Below are 23211 nucleotides of genomic sequence, written 5' to 3'. Positions count from 1 at the left end.
CAGCGGATTACAATCCGCCGCATGTCAGTTGTGTGGAATCCGCAGCGGTTTCACACCTTATCCTTATGAGATGTAAAACCGCAGGCTAATCCGCAGATAAACCACAGGACTTTTGATTTTACCAAATCCACGCGGAAAAATCTGCAGATCAATCTGCAACGTGTGCACATAGCCTTACACTGCCTGTTAAGTGAATACTTTTGCAGAGGGACCCTTGGGCACCATCCCAGGAGGTTAGAATGTGGCATTACAAATGTCTTGTGTGGGCCTGAGCTACCGCTGGAATGCCAGAAGTCATGGACCCTAGTGCTGACAATGCTGACCTGAGGGATATTTTTCTTCGATCCTGTAAGGCTATTATCTTGGACCTGATCAGGATTTATTTCTCCTTTAGCAGCTGAGACATCTGGTCTTGAGAGCCTAACATTATTCCCAAGAAGATTCTCCTGGTGATTTTTGATTGTTAACCATCTCAAATATGTAAGACAACAGAACTTCTTATGTGGCATTTGAGAACAGTTTGATTGGTCTATGAGCAGCAGGTCATTTAGGTAAGGCATGATACAGATTTTTGTTCTGGATGGACGCCATCACCTCTGCCATTATTTTGGTGAACACCAGTGGTGCCGAAGAAATGCCGAACAGGAGGACACTGAATTGATAGTGACGCATTTGCAGTCCCTGAGCTACTGCAAACCTCAGATATATTTGATTTGTTGGGTGAGTGGAGTGTGATCGTAAGCATCCCAGAGGTCCATGATGGTTGCTAACACACCCCAGAGGCTGTGGGATACTCGGCGCCAGGCCCATTAACTTCAATGGGAGAGGTCACAGTGGCAGTGACCCGGTCCAAGGCCTCAGGAGGTCATGCAAAAGGGGCTGAGTTGAATGGGGATAAAGTTTATGTAGTGATTCGTGATGCCACCTATGGTTTCTGGTCAGATTGCCCAGAGCTGCAGTGTTGCTTCTCTGGGACAGATGTGGTGCAGCAATGATGTTGAGCTCTCCACAGGTAGAGCTGTAGTCCCAGGGCAGTAGAGATGAGTTTGTAGATGGTGAGGTAGTGTAGAGAGGAAGATGTAGCAGTGCTGGACGAGTGGCGCAGAAAGGATGTGGAGGACACACTGGCGGGTAGTTCAATGGGTTTTACTCATAGTTCTGCTGTACACACAGATGCCCGCTTCAGTGCTGCGTTCTCCAGGTGAGGGGCTCAGTCAACTTCCAGATAAGATGAAATGCACCTTTCCAGCTCTCCCTGTCAGTGTGTGCCTTTCCTGGCTGTCTCCAAACAATATGCTGCTTAAACTCCTTTCCACTTCAGTTATCATTCTGGGCCAGCAGCTGCGAATCCTGTTCAGACAACGCCTCACCGTTTGGGACTCTATATAGCCGCCTTTCCAGTCGGACTAACTGTGGTAGGGGCGATGGTCCATAAAGCAACCAAAGCTGTTGGCTTGCTAGTGGCACCCTGAAGAATGCAATCTAGGCTAGGGGCCATTCCCTTTGCGAGTAGTTTCTCCCTCCACCTGACCTGTAGTCAGCGTGGATAAGGGACCCACGGGGAGTTTGTCCAGCCGTGTCCCAGAAGAACCTTCTTTCCTACGGAGCTTCCCTTGTAATCCAATCCATCCAGCAGCCTCTAAGCAGTAGATCTGCTGCAGACACATCCTACTGCTTTCCCTCCCTCAGAGGGATCTGATCTCACTTTCTATCCTGCTCCCGCTCTTAGCTATGCTCTGCCCACCTACCAGCACTCTTAGTGTTCCAAGCAGGGAGCCATAAAGGGTGCTCTGCTACACTACTGGTCAGGTGCATTCACCTTACCTGGTTGTGGGATACCACACCTCTGGGTGAGGTGCAGTACCTCTGTAGCAACTGGACCCTCATGGGTGCCACATTGCCATTACAAAAGCCTTGTCCTACCAATTGAATGGTGTTTAACGATTCCATCTTGAACCTCCTGTACTTTGTGCATATTCAGAGGTTTCAAATTTATTATCCTGTATGTTCCATTTGTTTTTTTTTGTTTGTTTTTTTTTTTAATTAGGAACACATGGGAACAATGTCCTGTTCTGCACTGTTTTCAGTACTGGGGATACCACCCCAGCAGAGAGAACTTTTGTAGTCTGGACACTAAGATGAGATGACAGGTTACTCAATATTTGTGGAGGTCTGGAGGAGAACTTGATCTTTACCTTGGTTTGGACCAATTGTCGCACCCATTGATTGGGGCAAGAAGTTCCCCCTTGGTGTCTCCTACTGGGGTCTTTTGAAATATTTTCACAATTCTAAATGCAATTGGATGAAACTATACTCTTGTGACAGTCCTCACTATTTCCAATAAAAGAAATTGGCACTCAAATGGCAAATGGAGTAAATCTGTTTTATTGGCATCCAGACTATGCGTCTTAAACGTTTTTGATCTGATAATGGATCTTCATCAGAACTTCTCTATAAGAACATATATACAAAAATAGAAATGAATCTATATTATTGAGTATCACAGTATAATAGAGAAAGTGTCAAATCTTACAATGCATAGGAGAGATACACATTTCAAAAAAGTTAAACTATGTCAAGCAGTATAAGTCTTGCCAAATAGTATCTTGAGAACAAATTTCAGGTGCAAGTGATCCTGTGGACTTCCGGTATCTAGGTGCCAACCAAAAAGTGAAGAGCGATAATTATGCCTGGTGCGTGAATTACATCTTTCCTATATTTTGGTATATATAAGGGGACGCAATGCGTTTGGTATAGCAACCCAAGTCACTTATTTTGTGGCGCTGCTTCCTCTGGCCCAAATAGATTGCGGTATGACCGCTGAAGTGGAGGACGCCAGAAAACTTGCGATGTAACCGCTGAAATGGAGAAGTTCTGATGAAGATCCATTATCGGATCGAAAACGTTTAACACGCATAGTCTGGATGCAAATAAAACAAAAGATTTACTCCATTTGCCATTTGAGTGCCAAGTTCCTTTATACTACTACGTGGGCTGGAAATCCTACTTGTGCACCTACTTCATATTATTTGAGAGAGTGCCTTGTTGCTTCTACTATGTGAACCCACTATTTCCAATATTTGAGATCTATTCCAAACCCGATTATACAGTACTTCATTTGCCTGTCTGTTGGATTTACACTGTCCTCCCCGTTTCACTTTATGACCTAATAGGGCTTAACAGGGAGAGTCAACTGTTAGCGGAAGCACCATAAGTGTAGGTTTAAGGGTCCCAAGCTCTGCAGTAGGGAGACAACATTGTCTTAATAGGGTTATTCCGCAGTCTGTTCCAAATAACAGATAAATAGTAATTTGTTGGCCTCTTATATCAAATGTCTATCTAGACCATACATATAGTTTACCTAGTGATCTAGTACTTTTTCTGGCACGCAATATGGATTATTCAGTGAAAACCCCTATATAAGCAAAGAATAAAGTTAGTTTTAAGGCAGGCATCTCTCCGCTATACAGACTGGCTTTGGAGCAGCTGCCAGAGGTTGAACATTACTGCAGACAAATTGCAGCCACTTCATTGCTATGGACTTCTGCAGAAGTAACCCTTCCGTTTAATTAGGAAGTGTACATTGGTTCATGGTAGGACATTCACAGGATAATGTGCACTCAGCTTATTAATTGACTAAATACACCTTTAATTCTAACAATGGATTTTTAAATATGGAAATTTAAAGTGCTAAAACATAAGTAAATCAACAAACCCATAATATGATTGTATGGAATAGTGTGAAAGCAGACCATCTGCATTTACTCCTGGCATTATCAATGCTCCTAAAAAGACTCAACCCAGTTGCAAACATTGACCCTACATGGCTGGCACTGGGGGGATAAGGAAGGAAGGAAGGGGGGGGGGGGAATAAAGAATTTTAGACCAACTCCGATGTATAAAAGGAGAACAGAACATTGCTTACCTTCCTGTGCATCTCTGCGGAGTACAGTGCCCATTGCCCTTCTCAATCATTCCTGTGGGATGACTCGGCACATTGAGAAACCTGTACAGGCTGCAGCTGCTGTCCTCAAACACCAAACGCTTCTTCTCCTTCCCAAACATACAAGTTGTCAGCACCGACTCAAACACTTTACAGTCCATGAGAGCCTGGCACACACGAACCACTTTGGAGCGGGAGATCTCTGCATCCCCAAAATATTTATGCTGTACTAGATGAGAGAATACAACATCCACAGCATCTGAGCCGATAAAGCAGTCCGGGTGAGACTTCAGGTGGTGCCGCCTCTTCTTCACTTCTACCTGTGTCTGAAGAGCGTGGATGATGCTACTCCAAATGTATGTGGCTCTGAAAGGCTTGTTACTCAAGTTTGGACCTAAAGGCAAAAAAAAAAAAAATCATCATGTTGGAGACTGCAGGGATCCATTGCGGTTTGTAGTTGATGGCCAGTTAGGTGCAGGAAACATACAAGACTTCAGGTGCTGCGAATTTGTCACCAGTGAGAATCACCACCAACCTACCACACTTTCCATTTTTACCTTTATTTGGTCACTCCAGGAAGGAATTTAGTGGCCGGTTCAGGTATTAGGCTTATAGAGAACCTATTTCCAGAGACTCCAGGTGCAATTAGAGTTCTACCAACTTCTGATCCTGCACATAAGATGTAATAATGGGGATCCAGACAATTGCTAGAACAGGTTGTGATGGCCTTTCAATCTGAATTTTTGTTGGCATATTTGGAAGGGGCCAAGACCACTCAATATATCGCATTACAGTCTACAGCCAGTCCGGTTTCCTTCTAACTTTGTCGGTAGTGGGCAGAAGGCTGTTTTTATCTTAGGTTTTTTTCTACAAAGTGAGCAGGTACCCTGCAGCAAGCATCAATACTGCATGAAAACATAAGGTACTTTACATAATTTGGATCAAAGAAAACAGCCATTCCACCAGGTCAAGGTGACCCTGTTTGGGATATATATGGACCTGGATTAGCACTCAAGGTTGTTACAATTGAGAAGTTTTATTGCCAAATCCGAGTGCAGCTTCTGAGACATCAGATCAGAGGAGCTTTATATGGACTGTAAGGAGCTCCACGCTGACTTCTGTTCTTCATATTCTGTACAGTGGTAAAGATCCAATGTCATACGTGCATGCATACAACATGGAAGTACTGCCATTGCCATAACTCCACACCGGTCCCTAAAGACATGGAATGTTATCAGCTTTACTTCTGCACTTTAATAAAGGCCGATCTATATTTTACCCATTGTCATTTTTACTAGGAGAAATGACAGTCAAGTTCCCCTTTCTGCAAAGAACAGTATGTATTTCAGGCAATAAATCAGAGATTAGAGATTGCAGCTGTTAATAGAAAGTGACTGGAGAAAGCAAGACTAAAGTCTCAGGACCCCCATGGGAAACCCTGCAGAGGACAGATTTAAGGGAAGCAGTCAGCAGGATTGTGCACAGTAACCTACAGACCGTGTCAGGTCAGCGCCATAATACTGATTACAATGATACCTGGTGATGAAATCCATCTTGTTGTTTAATCTTTATTTTCAGTTTTGCAGTGATGCCTGTGCTCCAGGTCAGCATCTAAAAATAAGGGCAGTACCATCAGGTGAGTAACATCCATATAACATACTAGTGCAAATCATAATTATATCCAATGAAAATATGTGCAATAGAAGCCTCAATGTATAATAAAGTGCATATAAAAAGATCAATAAATGCATTAACAAAACTTCACAGTGCAAACAATGTAGTTGTGGTTTTTAACCTTACACTAGGTGTCAGTGTATCTATCCACATAAGAGGGGGGACAACGAAAATGTCCTTATAAAGGGCGTGTGTGAATATATCAAATAAAGCAGTGCAAATTAAAGTGAAATAACCTGAGATGACAGTGTTAACTTACAGTGAATACTGCTTGAACTGCTCCTGGTCACCTGGAATAGGACACCCTGCCCCAACGCACGTTTCGGGATTTTTATATGCACTTTATTGTACATTGAGGCTTCTATTGCACATATTTTCATTGGATATAATGATTTGCACTAGTATGTGATATGGATGTTACTCACCTGATGGTACTGCCCTTATTTTTATACATATACAGTGTATATATAATATATATATATATATATATATACATACATACACACACACATACATACACACATATACACATACACACACACATACATACATATACACATTGATACCTGATTTAATATTTTTATATTTAAAGATATTTTTGATATATATCGTGATAATATAATTAAAAGTTATTTTTAATGGGACTTATGGTCGTATGTGGTCTTTTTGTGTGTTTTGAATGAACCACCGCACGACCTGCTCTACCCTCTCCTACTGTATCCTCACCCATCCCTGTAGACTGAGCCCTTGTGGGCAGGGTCCTCTCCTTCTGTACTTGTGTGCCCCTTGTCTTGCACATGTTTATTGTACTTGTCTATATTTTCCCTTTTCACATGTAAAGCGCCATAGAATAAATGGCACTAATTATTATTAGTCATGTCAGGATAGGTGAGAACTTCAGGGCTATCTCCTTGTGGTGAATGAAGGGTATACATTTCTATTCCCACAGGTACCTTCCCAGATTGCATGTTCAGTCTTTACATGCTATGCAAGTTAAATAGCTACTACAAATACAGCCCTAGTGATATGCAAGGACAGACAATACAACAGTGCACATCACATCTGGGAGTGAGAAGACCTGTCTGACCTGAGGCCTCCATAACCATGAAGTTATATCAGCATAGGTGGTACAAGAATCTGCCAGACTCCTGGCACAACGCCTCAAGGATAAGACTGGACTAGTACAGCCCATTCTAGGAGATCCTTAGTTCTTCCTGTAAGAAATTTGGTGAAGTCTCAGACACTAGAACTTCTAGTTTATCAATGGTGAACTGACAAGAGTCAAAGGACAATGACCAGCTGACCTGACAAGATTGTACAGATGTAGCACAAAGGCCCCCACCCGTAGACATACATTTGGGGATTCAGACTGCAATTTTCAGGACCGCTCACGGTCAGTCTGAAGGTAGCCATCCTGAGCAACACCACTACATAGAAAAATACCAGATCTGGACTTCCAAGGATTGGATGAAGATTTGCAATTCAGCATGAAAGTTTCAGCACCAGATAAGGAGGAAGAAAAATAAACTAGATTATGTTACTGACAAACTTCACCCCATTTACATTATGTGATCTGTTGCAGTAAATTACCGATAGAAATACACAGAATTTGTTGTGTAATAGCTTTAGACAGGCAGACCAGATAGTATGCACACGATTAGTTATATGCATCGTTCTGTGCATAGGCTGCCATTTTTCTGGGTAGCACAGGCCCAGGTTACACCAGACAATGAGCTGCCGAGAACAATGACTAGAGCTCATTCCACCGGTCATATGAGCATTTAGCTAATGATAGACAGCCTGTTTACACCGCACAATTACTACAAGTGTCCCTAGAAGGGCTTGTTCCCAGTTATGCAGCATAAATGCACCCTTGCACAATTTTCTATTGTCACGTGCATCTTTTCATGACAACACAAGTGATTAACTCTGTCCTTTTAGCAATCCAAATTTCCTAGTGTGGACAGCTTTGGGTTACACAGCAACATGTCACAAGTCCAGGGAAGGGGGAAAAAAAAAAAAAAAAAAAAGTATTACAACTTTTTTTGCTTCATGGCCCAACATCAAAGTTGCAAGTGACTTTACAATACTTACAAATAAGAGTGTTTCTTGGAGTCTGCAAACTATCCTAGCCAAAACCCCAACTGCACTGTGGACAGAGGTCACCCTGGAAATATTTATTTTCCAAACAAGTAAACTCTTTGCACCAGTCTGGGAAAAAAAAAAAAAAAAAAAAAAAAAAGGATTACTTACTGTAATACTCTTTTGTAGAGTCCACGACAGCACCCACAGAGAGGGATCTGCCCCCAGAAACAGGAAACCTACAGAGATAAATGGGGCAGCCCCCCTCGCTCCCTCAGTTTGGATTACAGAGAACAGTGGAAGAACCGCCATACATGTCTTAGTCAATATGCCAGATAAGCCATTCATCTCTAACATATTCCTACATCTGCTACACCTATCTACAGATTAATCCCTAATCATTCTCCACCACCAAGGAAAACCAGGGTGTAAATCTATACATTAAGGGGGGGGAAGTGAGCAGGTGCTGTCATGGACTCTACAAAAGAGTATTACCGGTAATTAATCTGGTTTTTTCTCTTTGCCACAACAGCACCCACAGAGATTTTCAGAGACAATCACCTGGGAGGGCGCACCGTGCCAAGTACAGATCTGCCAAAGGCCAAATCCTCAGGAGGACAAATCTAGTCTACAGTGACTATAGAAGGTAGATGAAGACCAGGTTGCAGTCTTACATATTAGTTCAATTGGGACATTTGCCCTCTCGGCCCACGAGGAAGACATGGCTCGAGTAGAATGCGCCTTTATGCCCTGTGGAGGGTCTCCTCCCTTTGCCGAATATGCCATCGAGATTGCATCTCTAATCCACCTAGACAGCGTGCTTCTTGTAACTCCCAACCCATTCTTGTTACCCTGGAAGGAGACAAAAAGAGACCTACTCTGCCTCCAGGGACTGGTCCTATCTAGGTAGGCTAGCACTGCCCTCTTCACGTCCAAGCTGTGATATTTAATCTCTGGTGTTGTTGGGTTGTCATAGAAGGAGGGTAGGCAGATCTCCTGGGATCTATGAAACCTAGTAGCTTGTTTGGGAAGGTACAATGGGTCTGTCTTTAACACAAGCCGGTCCTGGACTACTGACAGGAAAAGGGGATTTACCGACAGGGCTTGGAGATCACTTCCTCTTCTTGCTGAAACTAAAGCTACCAGTAGAGCAGTCTTCAATGAAAGGCATTTTATTGACACACAGTGTATGGGCTCAAATGGGGCCTGTGTGAAGGCATCTAAGACCAAGCTAAGGTCCCATGTTAGCAACTGAGGAATGTGAACCGGGTTCGCTCTGACAGACGGTAATAAATCTGGCCACCCATTTGTTGCCTGCCACGTTGAGGTTATATAAGGCTCCTAGAGCCGATACATGGACCTTTAGTGTGCCGAGAGCCTCAACTCCCAGCCCTTCTGCAGGGATTCTAGAATAGCCGTAATAGGTACTTCGCTGGAAAGCCTTGCTGGGTGAAAGAATAAAAATCTTCCATACTTTAGCGTAAATTTTTGTTGTGGATTCTTTTCTGCTTTGTAGAAGGGTGTCAATTAAACTATTTGAGAATCCTCAGTTTCAATAGCTCCCTCTCAGATTCCATACCGCTAGGTGCAGGGCTTTGACTCAGGGATGGTAACAGGGACCCTGTGAGAAGATCCCGATGTAGTGGTAGGATCCATGGATCGGATATTGACATGGCCCTCAGCCATGAGAACCACAGCCTCTTGGGCCAAAACGGGGCAATCAAGATGACTCTCGCCCCTTATTTTCCTCACCACTGTTGGCAACATCGGAGGGAAGGCGTTGTCCTGCAGGAACGTCCAGGGTATTTGGAGGGCTTCGAACACGTCTGGATCGTCTGCTCTGTATAGAGAAGCGAACCTTTCTACCCGCCTGTTGGCCCTTGTTGCGAACAGATCTATTTCTGGTCTGCCCCATTTTGCCGCTATCATCTCGAAGATATGCTGTCTGAGGACCCACTCCCCCTGATGTGACGTCTAGCAGCTGAGAAAGGCTGCCCTGGAATTGTCCACTCCTTTGATGTGGAGTGCAGACAGGGAGTGGAGGTGTAATTTGGCCATCTCCCAAGATCCTTTCTGTGATAGACATGAGCGGACCTGATTGCGTACCTCCTTGCCGGTTTATGTATACTACTGCAGCGGTATTGTCCGACTGGACCCTCATGTGGGTTCCTCTTACCTGCGGGAGAAATTTGGACACAGCATAATATATCGCAGCAAGTTCCTTCATATTAGACGAACCTACCGCTTCCATCTCGGACCATCGGCCCTGTATGATATCTTCCCCTAGGTGGGCCCCCCACCTCGAGGGGCTAGCATCCGTGGTGACTATTTTAGAGGGGACAACCCACCAAGGAACCCACTCCCGCTAGTTTGTTTGGGTTTGACCACCATTCTAAGGAACAGATTACCTCTGGTCACAGGGACATTCTCCCTTCCAACCACTCCTGCAGTCTATCCACTTCTTGCAAAACGGCCCATTGTAACTTTCTGGAATGAAATTGGGCCCACTGTACTGCCGGAATACATGATATTAAGGACCCCAACAAGGACATACCCTCTCTCAAGGACATCGTGGGATTGTCACTTGCCATGCATATCTTGCTAACTATGACCCTTGCTTTTGTTTCTGGTAAAAAGCATTTCTGACTTAGAGTATTTGCAGGCCCAGAAACGTCTGACAGGTTACTGGTTTCAATCTGGATTTCCCCCAGTTGATTAGCCAGCCTAGCGTCTGCAGGGATGAGATATACATCCTGCTCTTGCATTGAGAAACAGAATTCCCTACTATAAGGTCATCCAAATACAGGACTATTAACGTGTCTTTCAGCCTTACCTGCAACATCACCTCTAGCATTAGCTTGGTAAACACGCGGGGCGCGCCATGGATAGTCCGAACGGCATCGCCGTAAGCTGAAGATGTTGTATCCAGCCTTCTAACCAGACTGCTACCTGTAGGAATTTCTGGTGCTCGCTGCATATAGGGAGATGGTAATAAGCATCCTTTAGGTCCAAGACTGCCATAAAGCAGCTAGGGAACAAGAGTTTTATTGCTGAGCGTATTGATTCCATTTTGAAAGTGCACAGCCTTAAAAACATATTAAGCTTTTCTAAATTAATTATTGTCCTAAAGGAGCCATCTGGCTTCAGGACTAGAAACAGGGGAGAATAAAATCCAATTCCCCTTTCGTGCCTTGGAACATCTACCAGAACATGCTTAGACAGGAGCGCTGTAATCTCCGCTTCCAAAGCCTCTTGCTGCACTGGGGACTTCCAAGAAATCAATACAAAGGAGTCCAGCGGGTACCAAACAAATTCTAATCTTAGGCCTGATTTAACGATATTAACGGCCCAGGGGTTAGATGTAATTTTCCCCCACTGGTGGCTGAACTGCAACAGTCTGCCACCTACCGGTGGATTGGCCCTACCGGAACCTGTCTCCAGATTTGAATGGACGTTTTCCGAATAGGCTACCTTTCTGCTTGGGGTCCTTATTGCCCCAGCGGCCTGGGATTTGAAATCTTTCCTACCAAATGGAGGCTTCTTGAAGGCTCTCCTGTTAAAGGGAACATACAGTGTTGCGAGTTCATTTTCTGGTCTAGCAGTTGTGAGTTCTCCTTCCAGGCTCCCTCTGGTGGTAACAGGAGGTAGTGAGGCTGATTTAATCAGTAGAGATCTGCCACCTGACAATGAGGATAACGATTGGACCTCAGGAATCTCACACTGGATTTAAGACAGCCTATTCTGGTGCTGGTGATTCCTTCTGGCTATACAGGTCTTGGTTCTCAGCTCTGTTCCAGTCAGCTCAAGCTAAGTTTTTCTGCTAATGTTCAGACTTGATTTTGTTGGTCTATTCAGTTTTTTGTGTGGTCAGCCAGCCCCGGCTGGGGCTGTGCTGAATTTCCACTCTTATTTATCTGCATTTGCCAATTTGCTTTTTGGCCCTTATTAGACTGGCCTCTTTTTGCTCTGTCTCAGAATATTTCAGAGTGCTGATATAGTGGGAGAAGTCTAGTGACTTCAGGGTTAATTTTGTCATCAGAAGTGTTGGACATTTTTGTAGGGCTTTTGGCAGATTGCAGACAGTGTCTTTCCTTTCCTGCCCTTTCTAGTTAGTTTGGGCCCCATAGTTTGCTCAGCCTATTTTCCTGCCTGTGTTTGTGTTTTCATCTTGTTTCACTGTCAATACATGTGTGGGGGCTATCTATTCCTTTGGGGTCTGCTCTGGGGCAGTTAGTTTTCCTCTTTTCTTGCTTTAGGCTTATTTAGTCCTCCGGCTGTGCCAAAGCATCTAGGTTCATCATAGGAACGCTCCACAGCTGCTGCTAGTTGTGTGGTTAGGATCAGGGATCTGCAATCTGCATAGTTACCAACCTCTCTGGTTTTCTGTGACTTAGCTTGTTTTGTTTTTTCCTCCTTGGTGACCCATTCATAACAGTACAGGTTAGGGAACCCCTTCTTCCTCTCCCCCGCTTTCGTCAGGATCTCGTCTAGTTCTCTGCCGAACAGGTACTTACCCTGACAGGGTATAGCGCAGAGCTTGGTCTTTGTCTGCATATCGCCTCTCCACCCCTTTAACCATAAGGCCCGCATTGGCCAGTCCTGCCCCTCTAGCAGATAATCGGAGGGAATTGGCTGAGGCGTCAGAAAGGAAGGCCGCTCCACCTCTAATCAAGGGAATAGAGGAGAGGAGCTTGTCTCTAGATGCTCCATTTTTTTATGTTTTCCTTCAGATCATTTAACCATATCATGGACCTTGCTGTGCATTTAGCTGATATGGCTGGCTTGAGGGCCGCCATGCATGCCTCCCAAGACCACTTGAGGAAGGCATCTGCCTTGCGATCTAAGGGATCGGGTAACAGCCGAGTCTTCCACTGGTAGGGAAGAACGGTGAGAAGTGGAGGCCACTGCCACGTCTACTTTGGGGGCTTTGGACCAGGACGTTAGCTCGTCATACGGGTATTTTCATTTAGATGGTAAGGGGAGAAGGGTTCTTTGCCCCCGTTTCTCCCACTCCCTTTTCACCAGCTCTTTAATTGCTGGAACTACTGGGAAGGCCCAGACCTTTCTCTGGGAGATACCCACGAACATTATCTCCTGTGGGGTATTAGGCTCTTTAGTGTCGGGTAACCCCATGGTATTCTGAACTGACCACCAAATTGCTGACGCTGTCTGTGGGAAAGCAAACTTGCTCCTCATCTGATATTCTTGAGAGCCATCTATCCGAGTTCAGTTCCCCCATCTCTGAAGGTGATCTCGACTCTGGTGAAGCTATCTCCCTGGTGACCGAGTGCCCCCCCCAGACTACTGGAACCACCTAAGGCCCGCAGCTCCTCCCTAATTATTGTATGGATATCCTCTTTTTTCCCCCTGAAGATTCCTCCTGTAGTGTTTGTTCAATACAGGGCTGGCATAACCTCTTAGGGTGACCGTCTGGGAGGGGTTGGGAGCATAAGGCACATTCCCTGTTTTTGGCCTTCTCGGTCCTTTTGGCCTAAGGGGTGCGAATCGAGAAAAAAAAAAAAAAGCCGCCATCAGCCCAAGGCTTGACTAAACACTCACCTGTGAATTTCATCAGCACAGTACCAGCTGCGGGGTTTGCGACTCGGGCTGAGGCGAGGGATGGTTTTTTTCTCCTTCTGCTTCTCCGTGGACTCGCTCTGCCTGGGGCATCCACTAGTATTTCTCCTGGAGCTTCCACTCCTTGTGCTGCCACTCCTGCCACTTCTCCTGGCACAGTCATGAGAGGATTGCTCTGGTTGCACTAACTGGAGTGAAACCGGGTCGTTAGACGACATGGCTGCGCACCGGTGTGCCTCTGGCCGGTGCTTTTATGCAGCTCCTGGGTTTCGCTCATTTTCCTACACATTTTTTTTCCCCTCTTCATGCCCAGCACACATGCACGATTGGTGTTGACGCGATACTGCGGTCCTCCGCCTCCTCGTGCCCCGGAAGTCCTCCCTGCACTTCCAGGTTGCTCAGCCCAGTGCAGGAACGCCAGCTTCTTCCTCCACCGGGCAATTCCCAAACACCTGCATCACCGGAGGACAGACATACACTGACGTGTCAGGTATGTCGTTCTCCCCTTAAGCGCTCCTGGCATTCTTGCGTCCGTGTGAGCTCAGGGACCCAGACTTCCCCTTGCCTCGCTGTGTTAGTGGGGGAACGGGCATCCATAGCTGCTGCGCTCTGTAATGCGTGCCACCCCTGCAGGAGGAATCCTGGTATCGGCTCCATGCCATATTAAGGTGAGCCAGGCCCATTTTGCCACAGCCTCACCCACATTACCAGCTGGGGGGGGGGGAATCCATATTCTGATCAGCCCGTTGCCGCTTCCAGCTCTGGGGCCCCTGCTGCTCATATAATGCAAGTGGGTGGCAACCAGGCCAGGCACTCTTCTCTGCGGGTTCCTTCCAGGAACAGGAAACCAAACTGAGGGAGCCGCCCCATTTATCTCTGTAGGTTTCCTGTTCCTGGGGGCAGATCCCCTCTCAGTGGATGCTGTCACGGCGAAGAGAAAAAAAAAATAATGACATAATGGAGGACAGAGTGTCCAGCGTCTCCAATTTCATTGGCTCAGTTGGGGCATGTCAGGGCTGCCATCAGAATACAGACTACTTTCAGGGATTTTAACAATTCCCCTGATAAAAGTGCTCTCTGCCAAGCACTACAAGGTGAACATAACCTTAGAGGCATGAGCCCGGTAACAAGTTTGGTGCTTCTTCCAGCCGCCATGCACCAGGAGAGTTAGAAAAAAGTCCATGAACCTTACACTATGAAACGGAGAAGTGACACCCATTTTCGTCAAAGTTTGCATGGGAGAGACGGCTCCGTAACCATTTGACATGATCGCCACATCGCTTGACTTAAGTGGGTCACCTAAAAACATGATTTTGTAGAAATCACTTGTATATACAGTTTAGAATAAAAAAAACAAACAAACATGATCTTAGGTTGCAACATTAAAGGGTAAGAAGCAGCTTACTGCATCATAAACCTGTCATATGGCAGCTGCCTGGGTCATTGCTCCAGATTGGCCTCCCCCTTCTATGCTTTCTAACTAGGAGTACTACCTTCCCGATAGTGATGCAAAGTGTCTTCCTTTAGGCTAGGTTCACACTGGGCGTTTTTGCTACTTTTTTATGCCAATTGTCAGCTGCATTTGACAGTACCAGCTATGTAGGAGGTTTCAGAAATCTCATGCATACAGCTTGGTTTCTTGTCACCAGCATTTTGTGCTTTGCTGCGTCTTTTGGACAGAGCACGTCTTTGGGTGGTGAAAAATTGCAGGCATGTTTTTTTGCAGTGTTTTTGCTGCAGAAAAGTCAAGGACAGCAGGCTGTGACCTCACAGACACGCAAGTCACTGAGCAGCAGTAGCAGATGCTGCCCAGTCTCAGCTGGATGTCAGGCTGTACGGTCACATCATGCAACTTGCCATCTAGAGGTAGCAGAGCTAGACCTGTCGTGGGACAAGTGGATCATCTGCTCAGCAGAATGGTGAGGAATATTGCCATTTTAATTCTCACAGGGAAAACGGTGTCACTTAAAATGGGCAATGACGCAAGTATGGTTAATTAAGATTAAAGGAGTTTGTCATTCAATTAAATGACTATTCTGGGTGTGTTTTTATACAACAGGGGTCCTCAAACTACGGCCCGCGGGCCACATGCGGCCCGCCAAGGACTTTTATCCGGCCCCCGCCAGGCCGACATTGAACTCATGAACTGCACTACAGTTCAATGCCGGCAGGCCCTGTAATCGCGGGTGGGACGAGGAAAGGAGTTATGCAGCCCTCCGTATGCAGCAGAGCACAGTGCACACAGACGGCGTGATTGTCATCACGCGGCCTGATGACGTCACGCCGCCTGTGTAGGAAGACTGATGAGCGGGCGCCTCTTCAGAGCAGCAGGGGACACTTATTTTTTAACACCAGGTCCTATTGGAGACATGGGCTGCCTATTGGGGATTCCTGCACCACACCAGTCTGAGCCTGAGGTAAAAGTGGAGTTCCACCAATATGGGCACTGCAGTCTATGTCTCTGTGTGCAATTTTATTGCTGGTCTAGTGTTTTTGTAGCGATGAATATATGTTGGTATTTTACTAATAGCAATTTTGAATCCCTAGGAAACAATGATATCAAGGGAAAAAAAAATTGACTCGAAGTGTAGGATATTCAAAGAACCCCAAAAAAAAAAAAAAAAAAAAAAAAAAGGCAAGTTTGATTTAACTTAATTTTTAATATTGTACTTGTTCCTATTTTTGTTTTATTACTTCTAAATAAGATGTGCAGTGTGCACAGGAATTTATTCATAATTTTTTTTTAAAACTATATTCCAGCCCTCCAATGGTCTGAGGAACCGTGATCTAGCCCCCTGTTTAAAAAGTTTGAGGACCCCTGTTATACAATATCTCTATGGGGTTAGTAATGGGGGCATATTGAAGCTTCTCTAATACTAACCTCTGGGGCAAATGAGAGCTGATGTTTTTAGCCTGGATGTTGAGATGGCCAAACTTTTAAATTTCTATTTTGCATCTGTTTTCTCTCAGAAAGGAAATGTAATATCAACAGTTCTTCAATGTCCTATTAAGGGAATAGAAGAATCCAGGATATCTATAAACAGAAAGTTAGTAAGGAAACACTTAGCTAACCTAAATGAATTCAAGTCTCCAGGTCCAGATGAATTACACCCCAGAGTTCTGAAGGAGATAGCAGAAGAAATTTTTGAACCCCTCTCTATAATCTTTGAAAATTCTTGGAGAACAGGAGAAGTCCCATAAGACTTAAGATCAAATGTTGTTCATATCTTCAAAAAAAAAAAAAAAGGGAAGGTGGACCCAGGGAACTATAGGCCAGTGAGTTTGACTTCTATAGGAAAGATCTTTGAACAAATTATTAAACATGTATGCAAGTACCTGGATAAGAATGAAGTGATTAAACAGAGTCAGCATGGGTTTGTAACTAATAAGTCATGTCAGAATCACTGATTGGGTGGATCAGGGAAATGCTGTAGATATAGTATATCTTGACTTCAGCAAAGCATTTGACAAAGTATCTCACACAATCTTTATTGAAAAAATGGCTAAGTATGGAATGGACAAGGCAACTGTTAGGAGGATTCATAACTGGCTTAGTGATCGGACCCAAAGAGTGGTCGTAAATGGCTGCACATCCAGTTGGAAGAATGTCTCAAGTGGGGTACCACAGGGCTCTGTCCTGGGCCCTGTATTGTTCAACATCTTTATCAATGATTTAGATGAAGGAATGGAGGGTGAACTGATTAAATTTGCTGATGACACAAAGCTAGGAGGGATAGCTAATACTAGAGAAGATTCAAAAAGATAAGTAAACTGGAGCAGTGGGCAACTAACAGACTGTTTTTTAACAGGGAAAAATGCAAGTACTACATCTAGGCATTTAAAATGAAAAAAGCATATACAAAATGGGAGTAATAGGGCTAAGCAACAGCACATGTGAAAGACTTGGGTATACCAATTGATCACAGACTGAATATGAGTCAACAGTGTGATGCAGCAGCAAAAAAGGCAAATGCAATTCTAGGATGTATTAACATTAACATAAGCATACAGTCTAGATCATGTGAAGTCATTATTGCCCTCTACTCTTTGGTCAGACCGCATCTGGAATACTGTGTCCAGTTTTGGGCGCCACATTTAAAAAAAAAAAACCCAAAAAAACAACAAACTGGAGCAAGTTCAGAAAAGAGCGACCAGAATGGTGACCGGTCTGCAAACCCTGTCTTATGAGGAAAGGTTGCAGGATTTGGGAATGTTTAGCTTGCAGAAGAGAAGACAGAGGAAACTTAATAGCTGTCTACAAATATCTCAAGGGCTGTCACATTGTAGAAGAATCATCTTTATTCTCATTTGCACAAGGAAAGACTAGAAGCAATGGAATGAAACACAGATTAGATATTAGAAAAACCTTTGACAGTGATCAGTGAGTGGAACAGGCTGCCACAAGAGGTGGCGAGTTCTCCTTCAATAGACGTCTTCAAACAGAGGCTGGACAGACATCTGTCTGGGATGATTTAGCGAATCCTGCTTTGAGCAGGGGGTTGGCCCTGATGGCCCAGGAGGTCCCTTCCAACTCTACCATTCTATGATTCTATGAATATCTAGGGCCCCTTCCTATGCAATTATTAGCCCATAGCTGTCTGCCTAGACTTTGCTGGTAATTATAGGGGGACCCTACATTTTTTTTGGGGGGTCCCCCATTTTAATAGCCAGTAAAGACTAAGTATACAGCTGTGAGACAATATTAATAGCCTGGGATCCTCCAGTGGTATTAACCCCCTTCCCAAGGTATAAACATCTGCCCCCAGCAGTCAGCTTTCCCTGGTTAAGAAAATTACTCAGGAGCCCATGCCTTTTCTGAAAAATAATCTTTTAATAATTAAGTACATGTACAGCAAGCGGCACAATGTACTAATTGTGCATGTCACCGACAGCTATATATTCTATGTATATACTGTATGTAATCCATATATTCTATCCTGTTGGGTCCTGCTGTGATTTTACTGTACACGGATGCCGAATTGCCGGCTTTTCATCCATCATGCGATTTTTCCAGTCTGATCATGATCCACAGGTAAGGTTCTACAGGAATTATTTTTCCCCTCTGGGGGCATTAAACTTTATTAGCATGAAAAAACAAAAGTTAGCCCAAAAAACACATGAAATAACCACAACAAAACATGAGTTTTTTGCTGCAGCCTCTCTCCTGCCAAGAAATCAGGGTTTGCAGCAGAAAAAAATGCAGCAGAAAAAAATGCAGCAGAAAAAAATGCAGCAGAAACACCCAGTGTGAAGTTAGTCTTCATGTCCCTTTAATGCCCATGGTGTATCCTCACTGTAGAGCAGAGATCAGAGGACTGAGTGCTGGGCTGTTACAGTAAACTGCATACATTATAAAAAAAGAAAACAAAAGAGCACATTGGACTTCACAGAAAGGTCACATTCAGATCATACAATAAATACCTCGCGATCAGTGTCCTTTTATCTATGCACCTCAGCAAGTAAACTACATTGGTGAATTCTTCAGGCATAAAGGATCAGTTATGTTACTTTACACGTAGCAGTTTTACACCTGACTATAAGCACAACTTACACATTTCTGTAGACACTAAGAGTTGCTGGGTCTCTGATTAGCCCATGTGGCGCCCCTGAGGCTCAGTCACCACAGAGGTACTGCACCTTCTCCAAAGGTGTGGTGCCCCACCATCCAGGTAAGTTGGAGGCTCCTGACCACACTCCAACACTCGCACCCCACACAATAGAGTACTTCAGCAAAACCACATTGTGGCTCCTTGCTTAGGCCTCTTTCACACATCAGGTTTTCGGCGTCAGGCGCGATCCGGCGCTTTTGACTAAAAACGGATCCGGCGAAATGCAATGCCGGATCCGGTTTCCCCCCCATTGACTTGCATTAGAGCCGGATGGCCATGCGTTTCATCCGATTTTCGCCGGATCCGGCAGTGTGACGCAATCCGGCGTCTGGAAAAAACGGCTACTGTAACGTTTTTTGTCTCCGGCGAAAAAGCCGGACACGCCGGATCCGGCGTGTCCGGCTTTTTCATACAATGAAAGCCTATGAGCGCCGCAATGCGCCGGATCCGGCGACAGCCGGATCCGGTTTCTTTGGTCTGAGCATGCTCAGTAGCTCTGCCCACAGGACATATATAAAAGCAAGACAATGGGACCCTCAGCCACACCCAACATGCCACCCAAGCCAAGAACCAGGAGCAGGAGAAGGCAGCAGACATCTGCAGCAGCACCATCAGCACCACCCCAAATGGAGCAGCATGCTGAACGGGAGGGGAGTCCAGCAGCAGATGAGAGACGGTAATTATCAAATCCCCCATTCCTCCAAACTAGGGCTATGGAATATCAAGATATTCATTGGCCCTTTGTTTCTCTTTATTCAACAGCCGCCCAATAGATGCAGCAGCAGCAGCAATGGCAGCAGCAGAAACACCACCCACAGCCATGGAGTCTGGCCATGAGGAAGACAGCACATCTTCTGGGAGCCCTCCCTCGCATCGTCAGCGTTTGACGGTAAGTTTTTATTTCCAAAATCCATCATCTCTGTAATATATGTGTATTCATTGCCTTTTATTTCAAAACAGGAATCACAAGATGAAGAGGAGCTCCCAGAAGAAGAAGGAAGGGGTGGACAGACACCTGGAGTGGGCTCACAATTGGTAAGTTTTTTGCATCAAACGCAGAAACACAACATCACACTACACACAACACATAGAAAACAATGTTCTGCAGACCACACACAGCAAACAAATGCCTACATCCAAAGACATAACATTTTTTGTTTTCTTCTCTAGTCTTCCCAATCTGGTGCTCGGCCAAGAGGTCCTAGCAGTGCCTCCCAGGGTCGTCGGCGACAGCAACGCGGCGGTCACCAGCGTGTAAGTATAAATATTTTTGCTTTGTTTTTTTGCACTTTTTATTTCATTTCTTTTGTGGAGGCTAATTATGTTATTTTTGTCTTTTTCTTTAACAGCCTTCACAGCGTGCTCCCGACTCTGACGGTGAGGATGGAGGGATTGAAGTGGACCGCCTCATCGATCTCGTCAGAGAAAGGGAGCCACTCTGGAATATGGCTGACCGCCGCCACGCTGACCTGATCGTTACCCGACGACTCTGGGAGGAAATCTGTTCGCTCCTTGTGGACCGCTGGGAGGACCCCGAAGCTCGGGCCCAGATTAAAGAGCGTAAGTATATACAGTACCGGTTGCTTGATTTAAACCAGTGTTTCCCGAACTCCAGTCCTCGTGGTCCCAACGGATCATGTGTTCAGGATTTCTATTTACTTTGGAAATCCTGAAAACATGACCCCTGGGGACCATGAGGACTGGAGTTTGGGAAACACTGATGTTGTATACTAACCACTTTGTCCTTTCTCGTTTCAGGGGAGAGAATTGTGAAGCGGTGGCGGTCTGTGAGGGATCGTTTCAAGAAGGAGTTCAATAAAGAGATGCGGGCCCCGAGTGGATCTGGAGGACGCAGGAGCAAGTACAAGTACGCACGAGCCCTGTCGTTCCTCCGGGAGACAATGCTCACCAGAAGGTAAATATTACACACCACATGTGACAAAAAAATGTTTAGATGTAACTTTTTTTTCAGCCAGGGCCATACCATGTCACTATTTTAATTGTTTTTTCTCTTTATTCCACAGCACGGTGAGCAGCACTCGGGAGCCTGCACGATTGGACCCTTCTGAGGCGATCCCTGAGGAGACCGGCACCGAGGGACACTTCGACCGCCCCGGTACATCTGCACCTTCCCAGCCTTCCCACACATTCGACCCATCTGTCCCATCCACCAGCACAGGAGCATCGTGGCCGCCTACATTACATGAAGCTGCTGGTGAGGAGATCGCTTTCCCTTTACCCCACCCTTCTGCCCCTGCCACCTCTAGTACACCTGCGGGTACTGGGCGGCAGCGGCAGAGGGGTCAGGAAAAGACTTATGCACCAGAGTTCTTGCATCTGAATGCATCTTTCCAGAACTGTCTAAAAGTCTTGTCAGAGCAAATCTCCGCAGGCTTTCAGCAGATCAACTCCAGCATTCTGGAGGTGAAGACACTTCTGCAAACCATGCATTCAGAAGCAAGATCTTCGCCAAACCACACCTTTTTCAGGTCTGTTGTGGAGCGCATGGAAACGCTCTCTCCTGCCCAGCAGATGCATGTAATGCATTCATGCCACGCTGCTCTCCAGCAAGTTACCTCCCAACCTCCTCCTCCCACCACAGTAGTTCCTCCACCTGCACCCCCTCCAGCCACTTTCCATCCTCCCCCTCCTATTACATCTACACCCCCTCCAGCCACTTTCCATCCTCTCCCTCCTATTACATACCAGCAACCTCCCCAGCACCAGCAACCTCCCCAGCACCAGCAACCTGCCCCATACCAGCAACCTGCCCCATACAACTTGCCATCAACATCTGCTCCTACAGTCCCTGCCCAACCCTCCACTCCACCACCCACCACCTCTTCTGCTTCCCACATGTCCACCCATTCTGTAGTTTTTTCCACACCTTCACCTCTAACTGTTCCTTCCCCACCACGATCCCAGTCCTCTCTCCACACTCCCAGTGTCGAAGTGTCCCGCAGCCCCTACAGCAGTATTTCCACCACACACTACACAGATTTATAATGTGTGTATTTAAATAAAAATGACCAGTTTTATGGTTTCAAAGCTTTATTAAACAAGTTTATTAAAATTTTAAAAAAGTTTAAAAAAAAATAGGTATTAGACCTACCGGTAATGATGTTTCCAGGAGTCCATCCTGACAGCACTATGGAGGACGTCCTCCTCCTCCTTACAGGGACAGGAAAGCACACGAGAGGTTAAAAGGCCATGTCCCACCCCCTTTCCCTCAGTGATTTGACAAGTACCACAAGGTGGATGATGCTAGTAACGGTTTAATGAAACAATCATATTACAGCATATGACATAACATAATACAACATAGTAAAACATAACAGGGAGGGAACTACCCGTGCTGTCAGGATGGACTCCTGGAAACATCATTACCGGTAGGTCTAATACCTATTTTCCAGGACGTCCACCTGACAGCACTATGGAGAGTACCAAAGCACCTCCTCAGGGTGGGATTACTGCTTGGAGAACTTTTCTCCCAAATGCGGTTTGTTGGCCAGCTAACACATCTAGTTTGTAGTGTTTGCAGAATGTATTAAGACTAGCCCAGGTTGCCGCTCGACAAATTTGATCAACTGACGCCCCCGCCCGCTCGGCCCATGAGGCCGATACCACCCTCGTAGAGTGGGCTTTCAAGGAATCAGGCGGGCTGGCGCCTTCAGCCTGGTAGGCGTCCGAGATTACTGAGGTAATCCAACGCGCGATGGACGCCTTAGAGGCCTTCTTCCCTTTATTCCTACCTCCAAAGAGAACGAACAGGTTCGGGTCGACACGCCAACTATTGGTGGCCTCTAGGTATTCTATAACTGCGCGCCTCACGTCTAGCGAGTGGAGCCGCCGCTCCTTCTCATTTCGGGGATTATCGCAGAAAGAGGGTAACACTACCTCCTGGTTCAGATTTCTTGTAGAGGCTACCTTCGGGGTAAATGCCGGGTCTAACCTTAGGATTATACTATCCTCTCGTATCTGGAGGTATGGATCCTTAGTGGATAGGGCCTGGATCTCCCCTATTCTTTTGGCCGTGGTAATGGCTACTAGAAAGGCCGTTTTACGAGTGAGAGCAGGGATGGCTATCTTCTCACTAAGGGCGAAAGTGTCCGAGCAGAGGAACCGAAGTACCAGGCCCAGGTCCCATGGCAAGGTGAGCTGCCTAATCGTGGGGCGCAGGCGCTGTGTGGCTTTTATAAACCTTATCACCCAGGGATGTGCAGCTAACTGATAATCGAAGAGGGCGCTCAAAGCTGAAACCTGGACTTTTAGAGTGCTGGGCTTGAGGCCTTTATTAAAACCTGCCTGCAGGAACCCTAGTATGTT

At 45.7% G+C, this 23211-nt stretch overlaps 1 protein-coding gene across 1 annotated transcript in view; it reads right to left on the bottom strand.

Moving 5' to 3' along the window:
- DEPDC7 (DEP domain containing 7) overlaps window positions 1-23211 on the bottom strand; it is a 70351-nt gene that overhangs the window by 36836 nt on the left and 10304 nt on the right. Inside the window, exon 2 of the mRNA XM_073576336.1 lies at window positions 3926-4337. Coding sequence (XP_073432437.1) covers window positions 3926-4337 — 412 coding nt within the window. The remainder of the gene's footprint in view (window positions 1-3925; window positions 4338-23211) is intronic.

Source organism: Dendrobates tinctorius, unplaced genomic scaffold (genome assembly GCF_039654945.1).
Source record: "Dendrobates tinctorius isolate UK_male_01 unplaced genomic scaffold, ASM3965494v1 ptg000048l, whole genome shotgun sequence".
NCBI lineage: Eukaryota > Metazoa > Chordata > Amphibia > Anura > Dendrobatidae > Dendrobates > Dendrobates tinctorius.
This window is presented reverse-complemented; position numbering and strand designations above follow the sequence as displayed.